This window comes from Silurus meridionalis, chromosome 9 (genome assembly GCF_014805685.1).
Source record: "Silurus meridionalis isolate SWU-2019-XX chromosome 9, ASM1480568v1, whole genome shotgun sequence".
Lineage (NCBI taxonomy): Eukaryota > Metazoa > Chordata > Actinopteri > Siluriformes > Siluridae > Silurus > Silurus meridionalis.
This window is the reverse complement of record NC_060892.1, coordinates 20,350,977-20,374,411: the sequence shown is the minus strand read 5'-3', so window position 1 is coordinate 20,374,411 and position 23,435 is coordinate 20,350,977. Positions and strand designations below refer to the sequence as shown.

The 23,435-nt window shown below is 36.6% G+C and overlaps 3 protein-coding genes across 5 annotated transcripts in view; 1 reads left to right on the top strand and 2 right to left on the bottom strand.

Moving 5' to 3' along the window:
• Positions 1-437: 437 nt before the first annotated feature.
• On the bottom strand, positions 438-2,686 carry ahsg1 (alpha-2-HS-glycoprotein 1). 3 transcript variants are annotated; one of them, XM_046857886.1, is made up of 8 exons: positions 2,432-2,686; positions 2,196-2,315; positions 2,025-2,109; positions 1,745-1,911; positions 1,502-1,618; positions 1,315-1,389; positions 1,051-1,168; positions 438-1,017 (listed from the first exon to the last, which is right to left on the bottom strand). In XM_046857886.1, the coding sequence occupies exons 1-8, from the start codon at positions 2,600-2,602 to the stop codon at positions 608-610; spliced, it is 1,263 nt and encodes a 420-aa protein (XP_046713842.1). In that variant the 5' UTR covers positions 2,603-2,686; the 3' UTR covers positions 438-607. The 3 variants fall into 3 exon arrangements, with proteins under 3 accessions (XP_046713842.1, XP_046713843.1, XP_046713841.1); XM_046857887.1 differs by having other exon boundaries at positions 438-1,027; positions 1,061-1,168; XM_046857885.1 differs by having other exon boundaries at positions 438-1,168.
• Positions 2,687-5,945: 3,259 nt separating this feature from the next.
• On the bottom strand, positions 5,946-13,698 carry si:ch211-262h13.5 (uncharacterized protein LOC571127 homolog). Its single transcript, XM_046857042.1, has 7 exons — positions 13,419-13,698; positions 12,059-12,169; positions 9,854-9,941; positions 9,518-9,684; positions 7,939-8,040; positions 7,626-7,712; positions 5,946-6,658 (listed from the first exon to the last, which is right to left on the bottom strand). The coding sequence occupies exons 1-7, from the start codon at positions 13,611-13,613 to the stop codon at positions 6,275-6,277; spliced, it is 1,134 nt and encodes a 377-aa protein (XP_046712998.1). The 5' UTR covers positions 13,614-13,698; the 3' UTR covers positions 5,946-6,274.
• Positions 13,699-16,170: 2,472 nt separating this feature from the next.
• Positions 16,171-23,435, top strand: part of anos1b (anosmin 1b) — a 36,539-nt gene continuing 29,274 nt past the window's right edge. The window contains exons 1-2 of the mRNA XM_046858267.1: positions 16,171-16,587; positions 23,190-23,237. Of these exons, the coding sequence (XP_046714223.1) occupies positions 16,411-16,587; positions 23,190-23,237 (225 nt within the window). The 5' untranslated portion in view covers positions 16,171-16,410. The remainder of the gene's footprint in view (positions 16,588-23,189; positions 23,238-23,435) is intronic.

The window sequence follows — 23,435 nt, the reverse complement described above, 5'->3', positions numbered from 1 at the left end:
TTTGAAAAAGCCTGTTTGATGTACATTTTGGTTTATTAGTAAATAATCCAAATTTTTTCTGTTCAAAATTCCTTGGCCGACAAGAGTAGAAACTGATGTGGTCTTCTGCTGCTCTAGCCCCAGGGAATTGCTCCTGAATTATCATTGCCAGTATATATATATATATATATATATATATATATATATATATATATATATATATATATATATATATATATATATATTTTTTTTTTTTTTTTTTTCAAACCAGCCTACATGTCACCAAAAACAATAGCATATAATGTATAATAACAGATAATGTTTTGCCCAACTCTTTGGTGTTTGATGTGAATATTATCTGAAGCTCTTGAGCTGGGGCTGCATAATCATGTGCATTGTGCTGCTGACACATGAATTCCAAGCAGGCATGAATGAATAATGACTAAGACAGGATCAAATTGCATGGTAAAATAGAGGGTTTATTGCAAATGTGATTTCATTTGTTGAACAAAACCACTTTGTGTAACTTTTGTAGCTTACATTTTTTTTATTGAACTGTTTTTGTTTGTTTAATTATGATTTCTACTTCAGATTATATGAAAGAAAAAATCCTTTTCAAAGTTCAACTTTAATGATGATCCCTCCTGAGAAATAATGGTGGAAATGGACAGATGGGATGAATAGAGGGTGGTATTTTCACAGCACCATGACAATGTGGGAAAGTAAAATCTAGAAGTTCCTCAGATTCTGGAGGCTTTGGTTGGTCTTCTGGAACCCCTTGCTTTGGTGATTGAGGTTTCTTATGGTCATTTTTCTTATGATCATGCCCTTGATGAGGAGGCCCCCCATGATGAGGAGGGCCTCCATGATGAGGAGGGCCTCCATGATGAGGAGGACCTCTGTGATGTGGAGGAAAAGACCCGGCAGAGCCGCTAGGTGAAAGAGAAAAGCAGATTGAATGGCCTGGGGGGGTGGCGTGCTCTGAATGCCCATGCTGACCAGGGCGTATGGGGAGTCCCGGACGTGTATCATGTTCTCCTCGCTCATGGTGCCTTGAGTGATTATGTTTTCCTCGCTCATGGTGCCCTGGGTGATCATGTTCTCCTCTCTCATGGTGCCCTGGATGGTGTGGGTGTTTTTCATGGTGCCGACAGTGCTTTCTTCTTTTGAATGGATGCTGTGTTATGTTCTGTCACAGAGCATATCAAAATGATTATATATATATATATATATATATATATATATATATATATATATATATATATATATATATATATATATCATAATTGAAAAAATAATAGTAATATATGTTAGAAAAATTAAAATAATGTATACCTGGGCAGGATAAATATCACAGTTTACAAATAAGTTACCATTTCCAAGTTTTGTAGATGTGCAGAATCCAAATTGCTTTAAGGAGGGGTGGAAATGCATTAAAACCATATTTTCATTTCATTAATATTCATTAAAATATATTGAATTTAGTGCTATGTGTAAAGAGAAAATGACAGGGTGTTCTTACTACATCAGAACATTTTTGCTTGCATGCAGGTTTTTCCTCAGTTTTCACTTTCTCCGAACACTCTGTCTCTATTATGGCAAACTCAGCAAAGTAGCTCATTCCAAACATCATGTTATACTGGAAAGGCAGACAACAAAAACATGGTAAAATTTGGAACTGCATTGAATTTTAACATGCTGTGCTCATACGTACATATTATATATTATATAATGCTAGCCTTTAATTAAAACACACCATCCCTACCTGGGTTCTCAGTCTGCCTACTTCAAAAAGGGTGAAGTATGAGGTTTGGTTAGACTCATTGTTGAACATTTCAACAGCAGCTTTTACACTCTCCAAACCTCGAGGATCATGCAAGGGCAGAAGAGTCGGGCAATCAGGGCAGTGTCGTACTAGTTCCCTACTTGAAGCTGGGTAAATGGCAAAAATAAACAGTCAGGTGTGTTAAAACCAGATTTCAAATATTACAAATTGTACCAAATTGTAATGTTAAAAAAATATATTGTCCAAAGAGCTGATATACCTGGCTCAGTATCACAGTTTAATTTCGCAATGCCTGGTTTACCTCCACCATCACACAAAGAGACATTGCATTTTGCTGTTACAGGCTTTAAGCAAAAGAAGCCAATTTAGTGTCAGTTCATGTAATACTATGTAATACACTGAAGTTGTTGTTGATATAATTTTAGCTTACCGTCTGGGCTTCCGTCCTGACCTCACATTCATCATAAGGCATGGGGTTCACAATATGGCATGTAGTCTCAATTAACGTCAAGGTCAATTTAGTTTGACATAAAGGCAGACTTGGAGGACTCTAAAAAAGGTCATAGGTCATTTAAATGTATATCTATTGTTCTGTTGTACAAATAAAGGAACAAACAATGTTTAAACATATATATATTTTTGTACACTGTGTTTACTTGTACTCACCGGGTCCATATTAAAGCTGTCCAATTTAAACTTGTATCCATGATGGTGTAGTCTGTTAATGAGGTACACGGCTTCATCAACAGAGGCCTGTGCTGTATAATTGTTGCAGGTTGGAGAGTTGGAGGCGAACAGCCCCTGGCACAGTGCTGCCAGGATTAAAAGCCTTCTCATGGCAACAATGAAGAGTTCAGAGTCAAAGCACAATCATAAGACTGAAGCTACAAGGTCCCTGTCTCTGTGCTTAATGGAATAAAGAGACCAGAGTCAACAGTTTTATGCAGGCTGCCAAATCAATCAAAGGCAAAAACAAATAGGGTTTGGAGAGGGCATAGCGGATGGACCATTGGACCACATTGTCGTTGGCTGCTAAATATTCTTGAGGAAATATGATTAAAATAGTGTTTGGGCTAATAACAAAGACTGGACTGACACAAACACACAAACTCATAATCAACTGAAAAATTTCACTACCTTCGCAAATGTTGCACAACATTTTATTATTATATATTCCATATATCTTTTTTTTGTTGACAACCTGCAAAATGTCACTTTATCTGCATTAGAACTGTGTACTAGTCAGTCCAGCAGCACTGTCTTTAGTTGTGTCTATTGTCCAATAAGTTTGTATTTGTATTGAGTTGTTTACATGCTTACAACTGCACATTTTAATACTGAGAATTTGTCTATGCTAAGACTTTGATCTCGATTTCTCTCAAACAGGCCACATCATTTAAAATGATTGCCAGGTGAGATGAACCCAGCACTTCCATTCAGTATCATCAGACAAAAAGCTGGATAATCCTCTCACAGGAGTTCAGTGATTTAGAGATGATCTGCATTCACTGAAAATATCAATGATTAACTTGTGTTATTCAACTTGAAGATGGGAGAAAGGTTAAAAAATAGCCCAAAGAGACATTCGTTTATAGATTCCTTTAAATAGATAATAGATGAAGGATTGCCGCACCAAGCAAGCATGAAAACAAGAAAGATCTTTACTTTTACAATTAAACATAGAAACACAACCAACGAAAGTTGTTCAGAATCGAAAATAACTTTAGCATTAAAAATATATTAACAAAATAACATACTTTGCATGTTTGTGTGTTTAAAAAAAATGCAAGTGTTTTATTTCATTTCTATACAGAAGGCATACAGTCACAAGTAAAGTAACAATATTTGGGTTTCACATATTTGACACTTTTCTATTTTTACACATATATACACCTTTAAAGACTATTTTGTTGCCAGAATAGAACTGAATGAGTGAATCAGTTATTTCCTCACTGATGCCTGAACAAAAGTCAGTGAGGTTTTTTTCTATTTTTTCTATTTTCTATTATAAGAATTGTTTTCTAAATGATAATAAATTAACATACATATATATAAAATACATATATCAGAAATTGTAGTAGTAGTATTGTGAACAATACAGTAGAAAATGCAGTATAAAAGGCCAGCATAATTTCTATTCCTGCACGTCTGAATTTAAAGTAAATAAGCTGAGATTTTTTTTTAACTGACCAAATGCAAATAGATGTTGAAAGATGAGTCAAAATATTATTTGCTCTGGAGTGTAAATGACCGTCTGTTTTCTGGCCTTCCTACTATGTAGGTGGACACAGTGAACTCTTGCTGTGTTTAATGTTGTAGTAAATACACTGAGAGTACTAAAGTTTTTATTGTTCGAAAAGTTTCGAACAAATCGAAACATTTATTAATAATATGAATAAAAAAAGTTATAAAAATAAAAATATTTAGTCTATATTACATTACATAAAAGTGACTGCATTGACAATCATATTTTGCAATAACTTTAATTAGAATCTCCAATCAAGCTGAATTTGAAGCCCGAGGGTTCAGGTTCTCTGGATTTCTTCCTCCCCTTTAAAAACATGCTAATAGGATACCAGGCGAAACTGTTGCTTGAAAATGAACTAATTGAAATGCTATACTGTTCTTATTTAAATGCTTATTTATCATTTCATAAACTGTATACATAGCCACCATGTGAAAAGAAAGTCCACCCTCTTTGAATTTGATGGTTTTATGCATCAATACATAATAAAAATCATCTGGTCTTAGCAGATCTTAAACTTAGTTAAATATAACCTTTATTAAAAATGAACAGCAGAATTACAAATTTTACTGTTATAAAGCCAGCTGCTACTAATGAAATGTCCTTTATTAACTGATCAGTCATTGTGAACACCTCTATAAAATCCCAAGTTTTAGCACTTTGCGGGCTTGGAGCATTTAGGAGTTTGTTAACACAACACATTTGTTTTGGTTGCTCTGCTTCTTGATGGTCATAACTTGTTTTGCTGCCTATCAACACGGGAAGGGTTATAAGACCATTGCCAAACAATTTAAACTCCATTATTCTACAGTGAGGAACGTTATTCTCAAGTGGAAAACAAAAACAATTGCCAATCTTCCCAGGGGTAGACCAGCCAGCAAATTCTCCTCAAGACTGCAATGTTTAGAAAAATTACAAAAGAAAGACACTCTACATTTGCATATTAAATGTGAAAGTTCATGGCAGCACACTTAAAAAAAAGACTGAACAAGTAGGGTTGTTTGGAAGGGTTGACAGGAGAAAGTCTCTTCTCTCTAAAAAGAACAACTTAGAAGTTGCATCTCATTAAAACACAAGACTGCTGGAACAATGTCCTTTGGACAGATAAGATGAAAGTTGAAAGGTTTAGCCACAATGAACAATGCAACATTTAACAAAAACCAAAAACAACATATCAGCGCAAACACCTCATACCATCTGTGAAGCATGGTGGTGGAGGGGTGATAATTTCAGCTTGTTTTGCAGCCACGGGACCTGAACAACTTGCAGTGATTGAGTTGATTATAAACTCTTCCGTATAACAAAGTATTCTAGAGTCAAATAAGAGGCTGTCTGAATGCTAAAGCTTGACTGAAATTGGATCATGCAACAGAACAATGATCCCAAGCACACCAGCAAATATAAAACAGAACAGATGGAAAATAACAGATTTAAGGTGTTGTAATGGCCCAGTCAAAGTCCAGATCTTAACCTGACTAAAATGTTCTGGCAGGACCTTAAGAGGGTTACCTGCAAACCTCAATAAACTGAAGCAAGGTTGTAGAAAAGAGTGAACCAGAATACCTCCAGAATGATGTGAGAGACAATTAAAAAAAAAAAACACAGAACACTATTAATTTAAGTTATTGAATCACAAGCTGAACTTTTTCACACATGGTTTCTCCATGTTGCTCAGATGTTGCTAAATTGCTATTGCTATCTATATATTAAGATAAAACCAGGCTAAGATTCAGACTCAGCACACGTGAAGTCCAATTTCCAAGTCTTTACTACTTTGACAGATAATTTCTTGTTAATAAATGAAGAAATGCAGTAATGTTTTGGTACACAGATTTATCTAGAATTTTGCAATAGTCAACACCTCTACACCTTAGGTATTGTAATGCTGTCTATGACAAGGTCTTATTCTTAAAAGCACAAAACAGGTAAAAGAGGTGAATTGACACTTCTTTATTTAATAAAAGACATGATGACAGTCAAGCACTGTAAAGAATCAGAATGGAAAATGTAGAAATGGGTGTACGAAAGAAATAGAATGCCAGAGAAAATGACATTGCATAAAGATTTATCATGCTATTTCTCAAAGCCAGATATTCCTAGTGTTGCAAACACACACGTAAATTATGTTTACAATGTTTAGCTACAACTTCATCAGAGTTCTCGAATGAATTCATAAGGAAAGTTCTCCTCTGCTAAATCTAGCCATAACTGTCTATAACCTCTTCAGTTCTGAATGAATTGTCACGACCATGCTCTAAATATTTTTACACAGTGGTATAGCGAGATGCTCCAGGGCAGGAACGAAAAGGGGAGGGTGTGCTGGGGAACACAGCCAGAAAAGTAGGGTTGATCGTTACCACCGATGCCTCTCTCCTCTGGCGTGAAGGCTCATATCGGAAGTTGAGCGGAGGCCTGGCAATTCGCTCCAAACCTGCCACCTCCTCTGATGAAGAAGACTCGCTGGATTCACTCGATTTGGGTCCAGCTCTGTCTGGAAAAAGTTGATGAACAGGGTCTGGCAGTCTGCCTGGACTGATGTCATGAAATGCAGTTCTAGGCCGATCAAGAGCTGGTGGTACGTATGGTAGAGAGCTGGGCTTTTCTGGCTTCTGTGTGCCTGTATCACTACCAACAGAAATCCCAGAGTGCTGCAAAATTCAGGAGCAATAAGCATAATACCATTATTTGCACCCGCACTTTACTGCACATTAACATCTTCTACACTGCATATGTTAAATTACATATCCATATCCTAGTACAGTCATAGTGCGAAGATAACATTCATTTTGTCCCTGCTGATCTTTATGGACAAGGTGTGATTGGTAGTATCCATACTGCTGTGTGTAGTTGAATTATTCTGCTAATGTGCTTTCTTTCTGGTCCTTGATTTATAATAACTGCATGTTTGCCTGTATATCCTGTTAATTTGTTTTGAAGTAAAATCTGTGGAACTAATATCAATTTTTCAACATGATCATTCTGGGGGATAAAGCTGTTTGAGTAGATGGGCTTTTTATTGTCTACTTTTATATCCTGGTAGACTAATTGAGTGAGCAATTACATATCCACCTCATGATGAAAAATCTGACAAAATTCAATTTGATGGTATCACAGTAAAATCATTATATTAAAAGGCATTGAGTTCCTTTAACTTATTACATTTTTATGTTAGCCTGGCTCTGTTCATTGGTTGTGTAATGATTAACTTTATAGCTGATTATATGCCCTTGACATCTTACAAGACGAAACAAAGTGATGCTGTAATGTTAAATATTGTCTTGAATGTTACACATGTCATGAATATTAAAAGCTTACAAATGGAGAATGATGCTAACGGGGGAAGAAAGCAAATAAAGATAGATGAGGTGTGGGTGAAAAGGGGCAAAAAGAGGTCTGAGGGAGTTTCTGTTTTAGTTTTGGCACTCTCGCTTCACCCTCTGATGCTGCTGACTCACAGGAGACTCCTTTCGGGTGTTGTTTTGCTGTCATCGGGTCCATCTGGATCTTATTCGTTATTGCTTCCAAGTTGGAAAGTTTTCTCTTCCAAGAAAATAAACTTTTATAGAGCATGAGCTGGGGAACAAGGCTGACAAACAAAGTGGATATTTATGGTACCTGTGGGTGGAATATTTCACAGGACACCTTAACGTCGGTTGGGGTCGCTTCGGCGCCAAAAACCGCCCCGACACAGAATCCAATGGCCTGAAACAACAACACATTGCACCTTGGGAAATTGGGCAAATAGCAATGAGATATTCAAAGTGATGTTAGCCTCTGGGAAAATAAATAAATAAATAATAGTTTCTATAGACTTATAAAATGTGAATCCTTTTATGTGTTTGTAATAAACTAAACTAAATCCTGTAGCTAAGGAACATGGACCGTAGTTTATAGTTATGTGGCATTAAGGTGGATTTCAAATGCTTACCCCTTTCCCTGCATCTGCTGGCACACACAAAGCTTCATCCAGCGGTGGCTCAGAGCACTCCTGCACAGTAAACTCGACAAAACTGGCTGCAACTGGAGAGACCTGGTCAATAAAAGAACCAAACTCAGTAAATGTATAAAGGAAGGAGGGACACTATACATTAATGTATGCACTACTTCTCCTCTATGTTTAAGCTATTAATTTAAACTGTATTTTGGAAGTTGTGTAAAGCTGAATCAATCAATAACACATGAATTACATTGTCGAAAGTAATGACTCCACCAAGCAGTTCTTCAGTAAGGGTTCGAAGGTGAGAAATAATTTTCTATATCGGCAGCTTTGTCAAAAGGGCGGGCATAATTTAATTATAACAATAAAAAGGTTTAATGTGCTGTTTTTGACAGTATGTAAATGCAGATATGGTGACAATTTCTTTCAAATACATTTCATTAACATTTTTGGAAGAAGTCTTTATTGGTCTTTCAAACTGTATTAACAGTTATTCATATATTAAGTTATTTAATAGATTTCTGAATTAAACAGAAAGATTAAAGATAAATCTCACTCCTGTTTAAATATAAGCCCACACACTTGCCCTAGATGGACTCCGAACTAAAAAAGTCCAAAATGTTGGCACAATGTTCCTGTTATATTTAAAGAACAGTACGGACATAAAAAAATAAACAAGACATCAATGTCTTACTGATAGCCATCTTGGATGTCCTGGACTGGATTAGTTCATTTGTGTTAGTATAATTTATTGTCTTTCAGTTTGAATATTGGAAGCTAATACTGACAAATTGTGTATGTGGTTGTCAGGTTTACATTAGTAATAACCTGTAGGGATTAAACTGACTGAATAATATCACTTGAAAGAAGTATGTGAGGTTCATTTACATAATAGATTTAGTGTGAAACAGATTTCCACAGCTTGTCACAAAGCAGCTTTTATGGAAATCTGGATGTTGATTTATAGAGCCCTAATGAGTGCGCCAGAGACAACAGAGGCAAAGCAGAACTCCCTGACACAACAATGATGAAGGAGCATTAAGAGAAACCAGACTCGGAAATGACACCAGATAGTGAGACTATAATTCTTCACTCTTCTTTGACTGTATACTATAATGTTATAAAGTCATAATAGTGTGTAATAATTGTGTTGAATGCATGAGTATAAGAAAAGAATGGGTATATCGGGAATAAGAGTCATGGGAAATGTCTTATGCAATATGAAGATGATGATGAGAGAAATGTCGTAGGATTGCAGCAGTAGTTCTTTTACAATTTTACATTATCCAGGAAGGATTATACTAATTAAAATGTTGCTGTGGCCCACCCTTTTATCCACAAGGGACCATATTCATTAAATGGTGCAATAGTGATTGCTTGCAGAAATTCATTTCTTCTACAAATTTCTATGTCTTGTTTGATTGAGATATCTTTTCAAAATGCAGTTATAAATAGCTATGATCAAACACATTGACATTTACAAGTTTACTTCTGCAGTGTTCAGCCCTATAGTCTAAATGGCAGACATTTTCACTTCTGCATTTGAGTGTGATTATGGATAATGCATTACCTGGTGAGAGGCTCTGGTTATAGCTGCCACAGTCAGCTGTACAGGCAGAGTGCTCTGACCATTGTAGCTGCGCAGAGTGATCTTAGCACTGGAGACTGCTCTGTCACTATCCACAGGCAACAGCAGGGGGCAGTCTGGACATGTCTTCTGTAACTTTTCAGTGGGGGCTAAGAAACAAATTAAAATATACAGTAATTCAATCTATTTTAATATACATTTAATTTATTAATACAACATATTTTAACATGCATTATATATAAATGACTATGATTGTATATGTATAATCAAATGTATTAGGTGAATAAGTGAGTTTTTTTGGTCTGTTGATTTGAGGACCTGGTACAAGGGTACAGTCATAGCTGTAGAGGTAGGAGAAGCCATCTGGGGTGTGTAGAATGGTAGTGTTGCAGTTCCCCGTGATTTGCTAAATAATAATAATAAGAGGAAAAAAATATTGAAAAGTCATTAAGTCTAACACAGGTCAAACGCAAACAAATGCATTTTCTGTTCCAATTTTTCCAGGCACAAACACAATACGTACATTTCATAATGAGCTTTTATAGGCTCGTAAGCATCTCCCGTCTGCAATATATTGCTTATTATGTTTAAAACATTTGGTTTTATTCTTCGGTATGGTTTGGACTCGTTTGTTGCAGCCCAAAAAAAACGTGCTTCAATTTAAATAATAATGAACTAGTCCCAGAAGTGATAGGAAACATGCACTCCTCCAGATTTGTATGTACTTTTTAAACATCCAGTTACACATTTAGTCCCCATTTGCCTGCTATAATATCATCCACTCTTCTTAAAGATGTTCCACTAGATTTTGGAGTTTGCTGGTAAAGATTTGTTCTCATTCAGCCACAAGGGCAGGTTGCAATTCATCTCAAAGGTGTTCAATAGGATTGAGGTCAGAGTTCTATAGCAGGCTACTTGAGATCCACTATAATACAGCTATTTAAAAAGAGTGAACCGATTTCATTATGCAATATCTTCTTAAGAAAAACTAATACAAAACTCCAGCCAAGTCACGAGTATTATACTCATAATCAACTTAGATAATTCCTCTTTCAAATGGTCACTGCTTCATTCCATGATGATGCTTGAGAACTGAAGCAATGGGTCATGATATCGGTTCATTCAATTTAAATAACCGTTTACATGTAAACTATATCTTAATGGAGCTTGTTGTGTCCACAGGGGCAAGTGAATGGAAAATTCAATTATAATGCATCTAAAGACATTCTATTCAATACTGTGCCTCCAAATTTTTGGTAACAGTTTAAAGGAGAACCAGCTAGGGCTGGAAAAGTCAGGTGTCCCAATACTTTTGTCCATATAGTGTATCTTTTCAACAAATTGCACATTTGTCTGTAGACAAAGGTAAAATAGACAGTATCTTGGAGCTAACAAAAAAACCTGCTGTAAGAGTTTTTTGTGCACCGAGTTCCACGTTTATTGTATCTACATCCAATCTCCAGTTTTTTTGTATATAAAGTATGAACATGTATAAATAGATGCAATTTATATATACACAATTTCTGACTGCACCCCATCTGTTCACAATTAGTCCCATACCCTGAACTTTAATGGAAATGGACCATCATAGGACCACCACTGAGCAGATATTATATAACACTGATGCAGTGGCACTGAGATTCTAAACACTTATTTGTAACTTTATTGGCAAGTAACCGTTAATCCACCTACTAGGTACACAGTTAGATACTAAGGATCTTCTTGTATGTGTGTTCAGATACTGGGGTTTTAAACCACTTAATGTATTAGTATCTGAACTACCAAAATATATAAAGTTAACAGCAGTGTTGTTTTAAAAACTGCACTGATAAAGATATAACTTCCAGTTCCAGTGCCTTGTGTCCCTCCATCTTGAACTTGTCCACAATTGTAATGCTAAAAAATAAAAAAATGTTTGGACTTCAATGAGATTAAATGTTTCTAATTTATTTTCGAATAAAATTGCTCAACACCATAAAATATGTTCACCACCACCAAGCCAGCAGTGTTATTACCGTGCAAAAGACTTTTGTTTTCATATAGTCATTTAGTACTTATTGGTAATTATAAAACAGTAACGATGAGAAATGTGACAGTACTTTCATCCAGTTTTCATTAGACAGCTATGTGATATATAAATGCGTTCCAGGTTGTAAAAAAAAACCTTGGAGATTCAAAACGGTGATGAATACTTACTGTAGGTAAGCCATTGTAAATAATAATCATATAACAAAGGTTAATTAAATTTGTGAGAATTTGGAAATAAGTGGGTTGGGGGGGATTTTGGACATTTACATCTTACATTCATTCAACAGCTGTACAGAAACGATGAGTGGTTAGCAATGCAGAATCACAAATATTAAACATTCCTATTGTCAAAATAGTATCACTGTTAATATATATCTCTTACTGTTACTATATATATCTGATATTGTTAATAATATCACTGTTCCGCCATGACGTGGTCAAGTTTTGCTTGGATTTGAGATGTGTTTCGATCCCGATGTTGAAAAGTAGGCTTACTGTTTCCATAAAGGGCCTAATGTCGCAGCGCTTCCATGATTTTCGGCTGAGGACATGACATTTGGTCTCCAGGACATCCAAGTCTAGATAGTAAACCTTTCCAGCTGGACCCTAAAACAAACCAGCAGGATAAAAAAAGTCCATTAGTAAAAAAATATTGGTTTTCAGATGCTCCAAAGAAATAAATAAACAAATAGCCTTGTTCAAAACTGATTAGTAATGCAATAATCTGCCCTCCTAAGCTTGTAATGTAACAATATTCATTACAGAACTGTATAAAACACAGTAAAAACATTGTGGCATTGCTGAACAGAACTAAGCAGTATACACCTTTTTGTGACAGCACACTTCTGACACATTCACTTTCAGTTAAACACATCATGGCAATTATTGACAATGTAAAGTTTTGGGCCAACATATATTCATTGTATTGGGCCATCATATTCAGAATTATCTTTCTAAGACGAATCATTTTTCTGTTTCCCTTTGCAATCTTGATATACACAAAAGATTGCATTAAGAGTCTTTGCAAGTCTAAAAAAAGATTTTTGCATTGTTTGCAATAAGCATGACAAATGTATAAACTTTTCATTCGATACACAAAAACTATAGAAATCATCACAGAAAATCGAATGGTTTACACTACACATACCTTTACAATCCATCAGCTGTTACCCATTAAAACCACTATGAAACATTTATGTAGTGTTCGTTTTAAAACATTTCCTTCACACCAAAGAAACCTTTTTTTTTTTTTTATCTGGATGAAATCGGGATTATTGTTCCGACCAGTGCTCAAATTAAGTCAAGTCTTATAGGGGTTCCCAGTTGTTGTGTAATTCATATATTTTTACTAAAATAATCTATATCTATATATCCACCTTAGTCTATTTTATACTTGTCATGGGGCGTCCCTAATGCCTGGATCCCCCCCAGCCCCCCCTCAATTCGAACACTGGTTCCGACTGGTGTGCAGTGGATACCAAACCTGTGAAGTTATCCAAGATGTTCTATTGGTCTTTAATGGCATCAGACACAAAATGCCAGCACCAAAAGGCAAAGGTATTACCAGTATTACCAGTAGAAATCATTACATTTTCCAGTAAAACAAAAACAATACATATTATAGCCCATTTATTGAATCAATTCTAAATTCTATGAGAGTTTCAATTACTGTTGTATAGATTTATAATAATAATACAATTATACTGTGCTAAAATAAATCCCTGATGTTTTAGACTAAAAACTTTTAGTTCTTCTGTTACAAAAGCACTTGTTGGTGTACTAAATAGTAGTATGTAATACAGTAGTTTGAATTAGATTGGTAGGTTAAGTTCTAGTTTATGGCAAGATAACCAACCTGAGGATGAACATGCACGTTGAAAACTCTGTTGAGGGCAAATTTGTATCCTTCTTGTCTGTCCTCGTTGATGTAATTGACGGCAAGTCGAGCAAGCTTCATTACGCTTTTATCATCACAGGGAACATGCGACACATGTGTACCCATGACAGACCACATATACACCGTTGCAAAGAACCAAAAAGTCCGTTCCATTTTCTTTTTCCAGTATATATTTATTAGGTTTTACATTAGAACCTATTTCCTGCCCGCTACTTGTTTATGATTAGAATGTGCCTGTGACTTGGACTTTGGTAGCCTATAGGAGAATGGTATTGACTGGAAGCCAAGTTCATGTGCTGATGACCTGGATAGACTTTTAAATTGTTTTTTATTTGTTTATTTTTTTAATAAACCACTTTAATTTCGCATTTGGTCAAAGCAAAAAAAAGCTCAATGTGAAGCCTACATAGACTCTGGATCCATTAAACAGACTAATTGTTAGTTAACTTCAAAGCTGCAAAGGAAGTACAGCTTGTCGTATGGTTTGTTTGGTTACCACATGAGGGCGCTATATCTCTTATAGCTTCCTAAGAGTTTCATCTATATTTTATATGAACATTTAAAGAAATATATTACTTTAATTAGATTTGTCTGCAAACTTCAATTTTATACAAATATGGCAAAATTAAATATAATGTATCCTTTGTATTCGTTTGCTATCATGTAATCTTTTTTTTGCTATTGTCATTTCTATCATGTAACATGACCCTGATGTTGCCTCAGGAAAAGTTGATTTAATATATTTTTATTGGTTTTTTAGGTGCCAAAATGTGTTCTCTAACCTCAGTGCGGAATTTCAATATAAAGAGTTGTTTTAGTGTAATCACTTTTGTTGAGATCTTTCTCTGAGCTCATTAGTACAGGGGAAAACAGGGAGAAAATGGAAACACACACACACACACACACACACACACACACACACACACACACACACACACACACACAAACACACAGCATCACCAACACCAAGGACACCAAGGATTTTGACAGAAATGTAGTACCTCTGGCAAATAATGATTCAAAAATACCTGGTGCCCAATTTAAGGATTTATGACAGAGCTATTTTGCTGAGTTGCATAAAGTCAGATCTAATTCTAGCTATCTTGCCTTTTATGTGGATTTGAATCCTTTAGAAAAGCATATCATTTGTTCAACTGGCTTAGGATAAAAATGTGCACGTGTGTGATCAGTAGAATCTCTTCGACGCTTGTTCCCAGGAGACATGCGGCACAAGGTCATTATCATTGTACTCTTTCGACCTGGTAACTAAATCACTCCACATTTGTATGCTTTACACATGATTGCACATATTTTGCGCTAAATCAGGTTCAATGCCATATTCATTCTCTTGAGAAATGCGTGGAAGTGTGCTCTCCCGACTTTTACGTTACTCAATCCTTTATGCTTCACCTACAAAATTACTGGCAAATGTGAAGGAATTATCATTTTTATATCTCTTGTGCAATGCAGTAATTCATCCATGGATTAGCCAGATGTTTTCGGTTTTGTACTCCAGATGGTCACTCTTGAATCCAGATAGCCAATGATAAAAAAAATCTGAATAGATTAGGCTGTGCTGTATGAAAGTTCTAACAACATGATGCTTGTGTTAGTGTGTAGCGAAACTGTTGATTTTTAAAAAGATAATAAGGCAAATCGGTGTCTTGACTTAGTCTGAGAGAGATAGCTGTGTTAAATGACTGTAAAGGAAAAATGTAAAAATGAATTGTACAATTGCTTTTTAATAAGGTGACCCCACTAGAATCTCCATACTTCCGCATGCATTCCATAGCTTTATTTCGAAAATTCATTTTGCAGTAGTCGACATAATCACACTCCTTTTTATTGTTCCTTTGGAGAAAAAGATTGTATGTAAAACCTGATAAGAAAGTGTTTAATTCTATATTCTTTATTTTTTTACAGTGTTTGATGCAACTAAAGGTTTAGGGTACAGCTTGAGAGTCCTAAATACTGTCAAAGGGGATTGGGAGTTATTTTTTATTTTGTGAGTGGTACACATTGATTTCCTGCCCCATTTCACCTTTTATGGCTTAACTGATACTGGCGATTCTGATGATCGGAACTAATTAAGCAGCAGTAAGCACATTCCTGTCTCACAGCTCCAGGGGCCATGGTTCGATGCTGAGATTCTGTCCATGTTCTCCCCTTGGGCATGTGGGTTTTCTCTGGGTTCTCTGGTTTCCTCCCACCATCCAAAATGATTCTTTACCTACAATGGCCAAAGGTTTGTAGACAGTTAACCACCACACCCATATGTGCTTATTTGAGATTTTTGGAAATCCTATTCCAGATTTATCATTCCCTTACTGTTATAACAACCTCTACTGGGAAGGCTTTCCAGCATGTCTGTGGTGATTTGTAGTTATTCAGCCACAAGAGTATTACTGAGGTGAAGAACCGATGCTGAGTAAAGAGTTCTGGGGTGCAGTCAGTGTAAAGGTTCATCTCAAGTGTGTTCACTGGACTGAGGTCAAGGCTCTGTGAAAGGCCACTTAAGCTCTTCCACTCGAGCCTTCCGAATCATTTCTTCATGAATCATACCCAGTGTGCCCAGGATAAGATCCGGATCCCCAGCCAGCTTGGGAAGTTTTGGTAATATTTGAACATTTGATTTTCATTTTTGAGAGAAAGAAGGCGTTTTTTGGTAAGAAGCTCTTGGCAAGTGACGAAATGCCACACGTTCAAACATATGGTGTGTGTGTGTGTGTGTGCGCATGGGGGAGTGTCTATCTAGAGGCGACTCTACACTTCACTTCTGACGGCGCGCGCTCAGCACACTCTCCGAGCGCGCCACTATCAGGTGGATTTTGATGCCGATTTAAAAAGAAAAAGAAAAGAGAAAGAAAAAAAAATAGAAGAGAAAGAAAGAAACCTACTCGAGACATTCGACGTGCATGTGACACTGAAACAGAAAAATAAAAGCAGGAGCATGTTTGTCTACGGGGTTTTGCCGCTGTTGCTGTGCTGCGCTGTGGAGTTGAGCGTCGCGCGCAGGAGCGGTGCTGAAGACGGCGAGTCTGTGGAGAAGATTAACAGCGCGCGCTGCACCTCGCGCTGCCTCACGCTGCACATCACTCAGCTCACTTCCGCCTTCAGGCGCCTTCAGGTCAGAGATTTAACCTCAACGACACCTTTAGAAACGTTACAACACATGCAATTCATTGTGAACTCTCTGAATAAAAAAGGAATGGCTGCTATGACAAAAATATTATTGCACAACATTTGAACACATGCATATGGTACAGTTTTATGCAATGCAAATATACATTAAATGTTGAAGGTTTTGCTGATAAAAGAGTAACACCGATAAAATAAAGTATAAATGTAATCAAATAAAAATGAGTGAAAAATTTTATACATTCACATAGGGATCCTTTGTTTCTATTCATGACCTAACAAGGGTTATAACACACTGACATTTAACTATAAACTCTGACAAGAGTAACAGTAATGTAGTACCAAGATCATATTGTTATATTGCTCAGCCATTTGATGTAAAAAAATTTAATTGGCTTTTGTAAAAAAATAAAGTGCAGACAGAATAGTAAAGCCTTGTGTTCAAGCAACAACAAAAGAAATAAATAAAAACAGAGACCAAAATTGATTTTAATGTTCAGTCACTAAGTATTGAGTTATAAAACCACAGTCTTATAAACATACCATATAACCAAACATTGAAAAGTGTAGGCTATTCTGCACTACATTATACTGTCATGTTGCCAGGCCTTGCTCCAATTTATAGTCAACATAACAGTCCACTTAAGTGTGTGTTCAGTTTGGTGGATGGGGAAGTCATTAAGTGCAGTTTAAAGTGTGGTTGAAGGAGCTGTGTTTTTGCTCTTCTGGCTGTTTTTTCCTTTTGCCCACCTGGGTACGCGTTAATAGAAGGGGGGCCCCTAAACTCAAAGCAAATGGTGTGTAGGCTAATTTTCTTGAAGTGCACTGTGCTGTGCCTCTTTTATGTCTGTTTTCTGTTCTTTCTCGACTGGTGCCAAAATTTAAGGTCCTGTGAACGCCTTTTCCCTCCGAGACAAGCTGACAAACAGACGAAACACATGCCAGTGAAATAGTAGCACAGTGCATAAGGCAAATGAATAAGAGAATTTATACTTGTTCTGTGCTGACACCCTTTCTCAGGACTTGAAGTCATCTTTTTTTTTTTTTTTTGCTGCAATTCAAGCTAATTAATTGACCTTGTGGCTTGAAATCACCCTAATTAGATCCACATTGAGAAGACGCTCCACATAGTGGAGCAGCAGGGAGATCTTGGGCACGTTTTTTTCTCTCAGCTCCTTAAACACAGTGTGACCTTCAAATGTTTCCAGTTCGCACCTCATGGTTCATGAAAAGCTCAGGGTCACAAGTGTGTTTCTCTCATTCTCATGTATGCCTCCTCTGTGGGTGGTGGGAATCAGTTCAGAGGTTGAACAACTGCAGCACCCAAAGCAGAGCTTTGTTCCTTGATCTGATTTTGTCTTGCGCTTCCTTCTAGCATATGTGGGGGAATGGAACAAACTAGATAGAGAAATGTAGATGGAAAAGATGGAAAACAATTGTGTAGTGCAGCACTGTAGTGCAGAACCTAACTGATATATAGCTCTGAATGTGCATTCACTATGGATTATAAACTTTTGTCCCCATTTCCGAAAATAAATACTTTCATCTTTTATTTAGAATGACAGTCTAGTGTTAGTGTTAATGTTAAATTAATAAAAACATTTGCATTGTCATAACACAACCCAAATGTAAGCCTGCAGCTTGACATTCTATCGATAATGACCACAGGAAGATATTAACACTGGACCAGTACTGTAAAAAGCAATTATTATACTTGTTTACCAGGAGCTTTTATGGAATCCATACACAAACAGAGCAAACCCCAGTTACTTCTATGTTGGCAGTTTTATGTGATAGCACACAGCCACAAAAAAGTCTTGCCCCTGAAAGACCAACAGCTTAATTTTCAAATGTCTTTGGAATTTGTGGAATTAATGACCAATACATGAAAGCATTCTAAAAAAAAGAATATGTGCTTTATATAAACATGTGCACCAGCTCCCTTTATGATTACATTTCCAGGAAATGGGTTTTCCCATTTCTTTCTCAGTAAAGGAAAAAGTGTCGGAATGATTGCCCATGGTAATTATGCATACATTAAATATGTGGCATGTATACAAAGGCTGCATTTCTTTAATCATCACTTTGACATTGCACTTATTTTCACAGTATGCACCAAAAAAAAATCTGTATTGTGTATTGTATGAAGACAAGTTTTGATTTACATTTTGCTTTTAATCTATTGGCTCACACAGCATAAAATTACTTTCACTGTTATTAGGCATGCAAACACTGTCATTATACCCCATCTTTAGTCATTTACTGAAATTGTGGTAGACGTGCTTTTTGCTTGTGGGTGTGCCTTTAGTTTGACATGTAAATGAGCATGGCATATCCTTTGTCTGTAATGGATTTTTTTCCCCCCTTGAAGACAAACTATTGCTAAAGATATCACACATAAATTATTAAGCTTTTTGTGAACACAGTGACATGATATTGAATGGTAAAGTTTCGGATACAAATTTGATCTGGTATCATTTCTTGCTCCAAAGAAAGTTTGATGGATGGAACGATAGTCATTTAATAACAGTCATTATCAGAGTCTAAGAAAAAGGCTGTTTTTGTCATTTGATCTGATGAACACATACTGTTTTGGTATTATGGTTGATTATCATATTGTATGGAACATGCCCAGCTTTGTTCACCCAGCAAGTTTGCTCTCAATCATTAAAAAACTCAACTCTGCTGAGAATTCTTCACAGTCTTTCCCTAACTGTTTGGACAGCATGTGCAGTTGTTTCTCTTAGGCATTACAGCTAAATTAATTGGATTTGATTCCACTCAGTTTGATGTTTTTAATAAAACTGTCTAACAAATAAATTAATATAATAATTCGAGGAGGATTTCCAGTGATAAAGACAGAAATCCTTTTATTCATAAGTTAGATTTTGCATCGAATCCCAACAAAGCAATTCTCTGATCGATCCTAAATTCAGTTTATTCGCCATTTCTTATCTTTGTGGTGTTTTGCAGTGTAATGCGTTTGACTCAAAGGTCTAATTGCCTTGTTTTATGGACAGTATTTACACATTTGGAACTTACTGCAACTTTTTAAAGCAATGATTTGTCTGTGTAAAAATGTACATGTGCTTAGTCACAGTGGTAATAAAGAATCTACAGAAACCACAGTGTTTCAGAATACTTGTTTACAGGATAAAGGGGACCACAAAGAGCACTCTGAGATCCTGATATTTACCTCTTGCTGTGTCCTAACAGCATTGCAGAATAATTAAAAAACACCAGAATGATTAAATAAAAAACAAAGCTTGTAATTCTGGTTCAGGGAAATGTCGTCAGGTCTATGCCTCTACTGGCTGCATCATATACAGGCCAATTCATGGAGGCATGAAATGCTGTCGTGACTTGGACCAGAGACAGAAGTATGTAATTATGGCACTTGGAGTATGACTTGTAGTCAAGATGCATTGTGGGCTGAAGTAAATAAGCTTTGGCTTTAGATTATGGTGTGATTCCCAGAATAGTTACGGACCGAAGGACTTCAAAGGAGGGATGGTGACTTAATGATTTTACAGCTTTGATTGTAGGGTCATTAAATATTCAGCTATTATGCGAAATGCTGTATGTCTGTCTGTTGCTCTCTATATCTGTCAGTCTGTTTGGTAGGGATGTAATCGAATATGAATAGATTATTCATAACGGACTGATAATGGGTATTATAATATGGATGTGCACTATTCGTGAGTGACCGGACAGATATGAAGCTTGTGGGAAAAAGAAAGACCTCATGAACCTCATGCTCATAAGCGGTGGTATTGAATAGATTTTCAGTATCTGCTTAGTCAGTTTCTGTGATCTCAGTAGTTTAGTTTAATCTAGAATCAGCTAAATATGCTAGAACATCTCTCAGGCAGGTACACACAAATACATTTTAACCATGCTATAAGAATAAAAAAGAAAGTGCCTTGAACATCCTTAGATGGAACTTAATATAAATAAGCTTGAGAAACTGTAAGCAAGACTTCACCCACCATACTGAGTGATACTTTCCATCTCTGGATTTTTAATTCAAAATAAATAACCTTGCAGTTTAGGCCACATCCACTGTAATTGTGGACAGGATTACATATACAGATATTTGGAGCACTAAATAGATCCTAATAGTGCCATAATTATTATTGTCATTATCTATCTTCCTCTGATTCCTCTTTTGATCCTCTGGATCTGTCTGTTTATTATGCCTTTTCAGTGCACCATGGCCTACAGCTGCTGTCTAACCATCTTAATGGAGATGTATGTTTTAAAATATATAAACATCAGTTAGTTTCTCCTGAAATTCTATCTGTAAACTATTTGTAAGCGAGCACAAGTGTTGCGAACACATGACGTAAAGTTACATGCAACTGTAATTTTAGCTGTAGCGAGGTCATTACATCTGCCAGTTGACCCTATGTGCATAAAGCATGGCTTCTTAACTAGGTCTCTCTGATTCTACCTTCTTGTGTCCAAATGAGCTCTTCCTGTCCACATAAAAGGCAACAAACATTCAGCTGCCACAATCACTCACGACTCTCCCAGCTGGAGCAGTCATATAGGGCTGCTTGAATGCGGTTCCTTTTTAACATCATGCTTCATAAAGGGAAGATCAAGAGTCAGCTCTGTTTGGTATTTGGGATGAGAAAACTCCAGACAGTAATCATTACAATCAAACCATGTTGTTCAATGATCATTGTAATGGCAGAATTAGGAAGTTAAATGTAAATGTTGAGCATATATAGACAGAGAGCTCCATCTCCGTGGCCCTGAGGGGTTAAACCCTGCAACAATTTCACGCGACATTTTTGCTGTCAGATGTCATAAAGTGTGTTTAGATATGTTGGCGCGTGTGTCTTTGTGGTATGGGGTTTTTCTCTTTTGTGCTTGGAGCTGAAACAGCTGCACATGTGGTATAGGGGCAGAGAACAAAGGGGCGGCCTCCAGGCTGAGTGACGCAGCTTAACATAGCCTATCTGACAGCCTCTCTCTCTCTCTCTCTCTCTCTCTCTCTCTCTCTCTCTCTCTCTCTCTCTCTGTCTGCTGCCCTTTCTTGTTTAGATGCTATCTCTCTGATGATTTCCCTCTCCGTGCTCTGAGAGTTTGTCTCATGTAAGCCGAAGAGCCAAAAATAAATTCCCATGAATGATGGCAGTTTGCATGATGTGTGAAATAAGCCACTAAATGGGGTAAAAACAAACAGAACAAAAGCTTATGTGTTTGGGTGTTAAGGCCATGTGCTGGTCTTAGCATTTGCAGCTGGCTGTGTGGCATGCTGGAGGTCATGGATAGGATATGTTCCAGTGCCGTGTGTGTAGCTTTCACATACAATATTACCAGATTGTCATTAAAAAAGCATAGATGATGTGGATTTGATTGTAGTGTACACACTCTAATAGTGTTTCAAATAGGAAAAAGTGTAAAGAAATAAAAAAATAGGAAAAAAAAAAGAAAAGGAAAAATAGGCCAGGAGGTAAGCACATTCAAGTCGATTCATTAAATGGCTATTCGAAGAATACAGTACAGTTGCACAATTGCAAACGACTCTGGAAGACATCCTTAAGAGCTTTGCTGTAAATAGGAAGCACCTCTTAAATAGGTTAATGCTCTTACAAAGAGGCAGCAAAGGCCTTAGTCTCCCTCAGGCAAAGATTTAATCCTGTCTCTTAAATTTATGATCTGCATTTGAATACATTTTCCTCAGTAGCCTTTGTTACTGTATCAAGACTGACACTGATGTGCTTTTTTATTGTTTTTCACCTGTTTGGCATATGAACCTGTTACTGTTTCTGGACTGCAGTTTCTAGGTGTGGGTTTTGGCTTTTCATATGGAACGATCATCAAGAAAGGATTTAAAAGAGTGATGTAATCTCTTGAGATGATGTTGCGCGCCAACATTCCTTTCGAGATCGCTTTTTTGGACCTCAAGACAGTCTCTCAAACATAATGGGTTTTTCTTTTGTCCTTAAGAGCTCATTAAGACCTCACAAAGGCAGCGTGGGAGCTCATAAGTGGCATGCGCTAAGTTTGTGGAGGATAAATGTTGGTTGCCCAGAGGGGGTGTTTAGAGAGAGGTAATTAACCCTGCTTAGAGGGACAAAATCTGTGCCGGTGCTCTGTGATTTGTTTTAAATGGTTGTTTATGACTGACACTGCTTGCATTTTCTCTTATTTCAGTAAGACGGTTACAATTTTCCTTTATGGCTGAATGCCGTTTGGAATTGTCCAGGATGTTTCAGCTTCAATCAGAAAGGGAGTTTAAGTCAAAACACAGACACTTTTCACTATGATTAGCTTTGTTAGTCATGTTTAATTCCCAGCTGCCAGTTTTCCATCAGGCTGTGTGGTTAGATGTTGACGTACACTAAGGGTCACGGCGCTGACATGTGGTACTCCCGTGTTTATATCTAGTCTGATTCATCCATGCCCAGTGCACTTCCTTACTCTGGAAACAATTCTGGTTTCAGCCTACAAATTATGACATAAGAACCAAATATAATGTAAGGATCTGACAGTGAATGGAAATAAAAAATCATATGGAAAGAGCTACTGAAATTACATTTTTGCATAATGATATATATTTTTTTTTTTTTCTTGCAGAGCGATGAGGTTCTGGGCTGGTGTGAAAACCATAGGAGATGTGCTCAGGTAAGAAATCTAATTGCTGGTCTGTTGACAAATTTGCCCCGCTGTCTAATTGACTCAGTACAATAAAATATACCAGGGCTGTCAAAATTGAATGTGTTAATAACGTAATGTTTGTGCGTTAACGTAAATGAATTGTATTTTTATTTTATAAGAATTTTATTAACGCTTGATTAATGCACACATTTCTGACCATTTGAC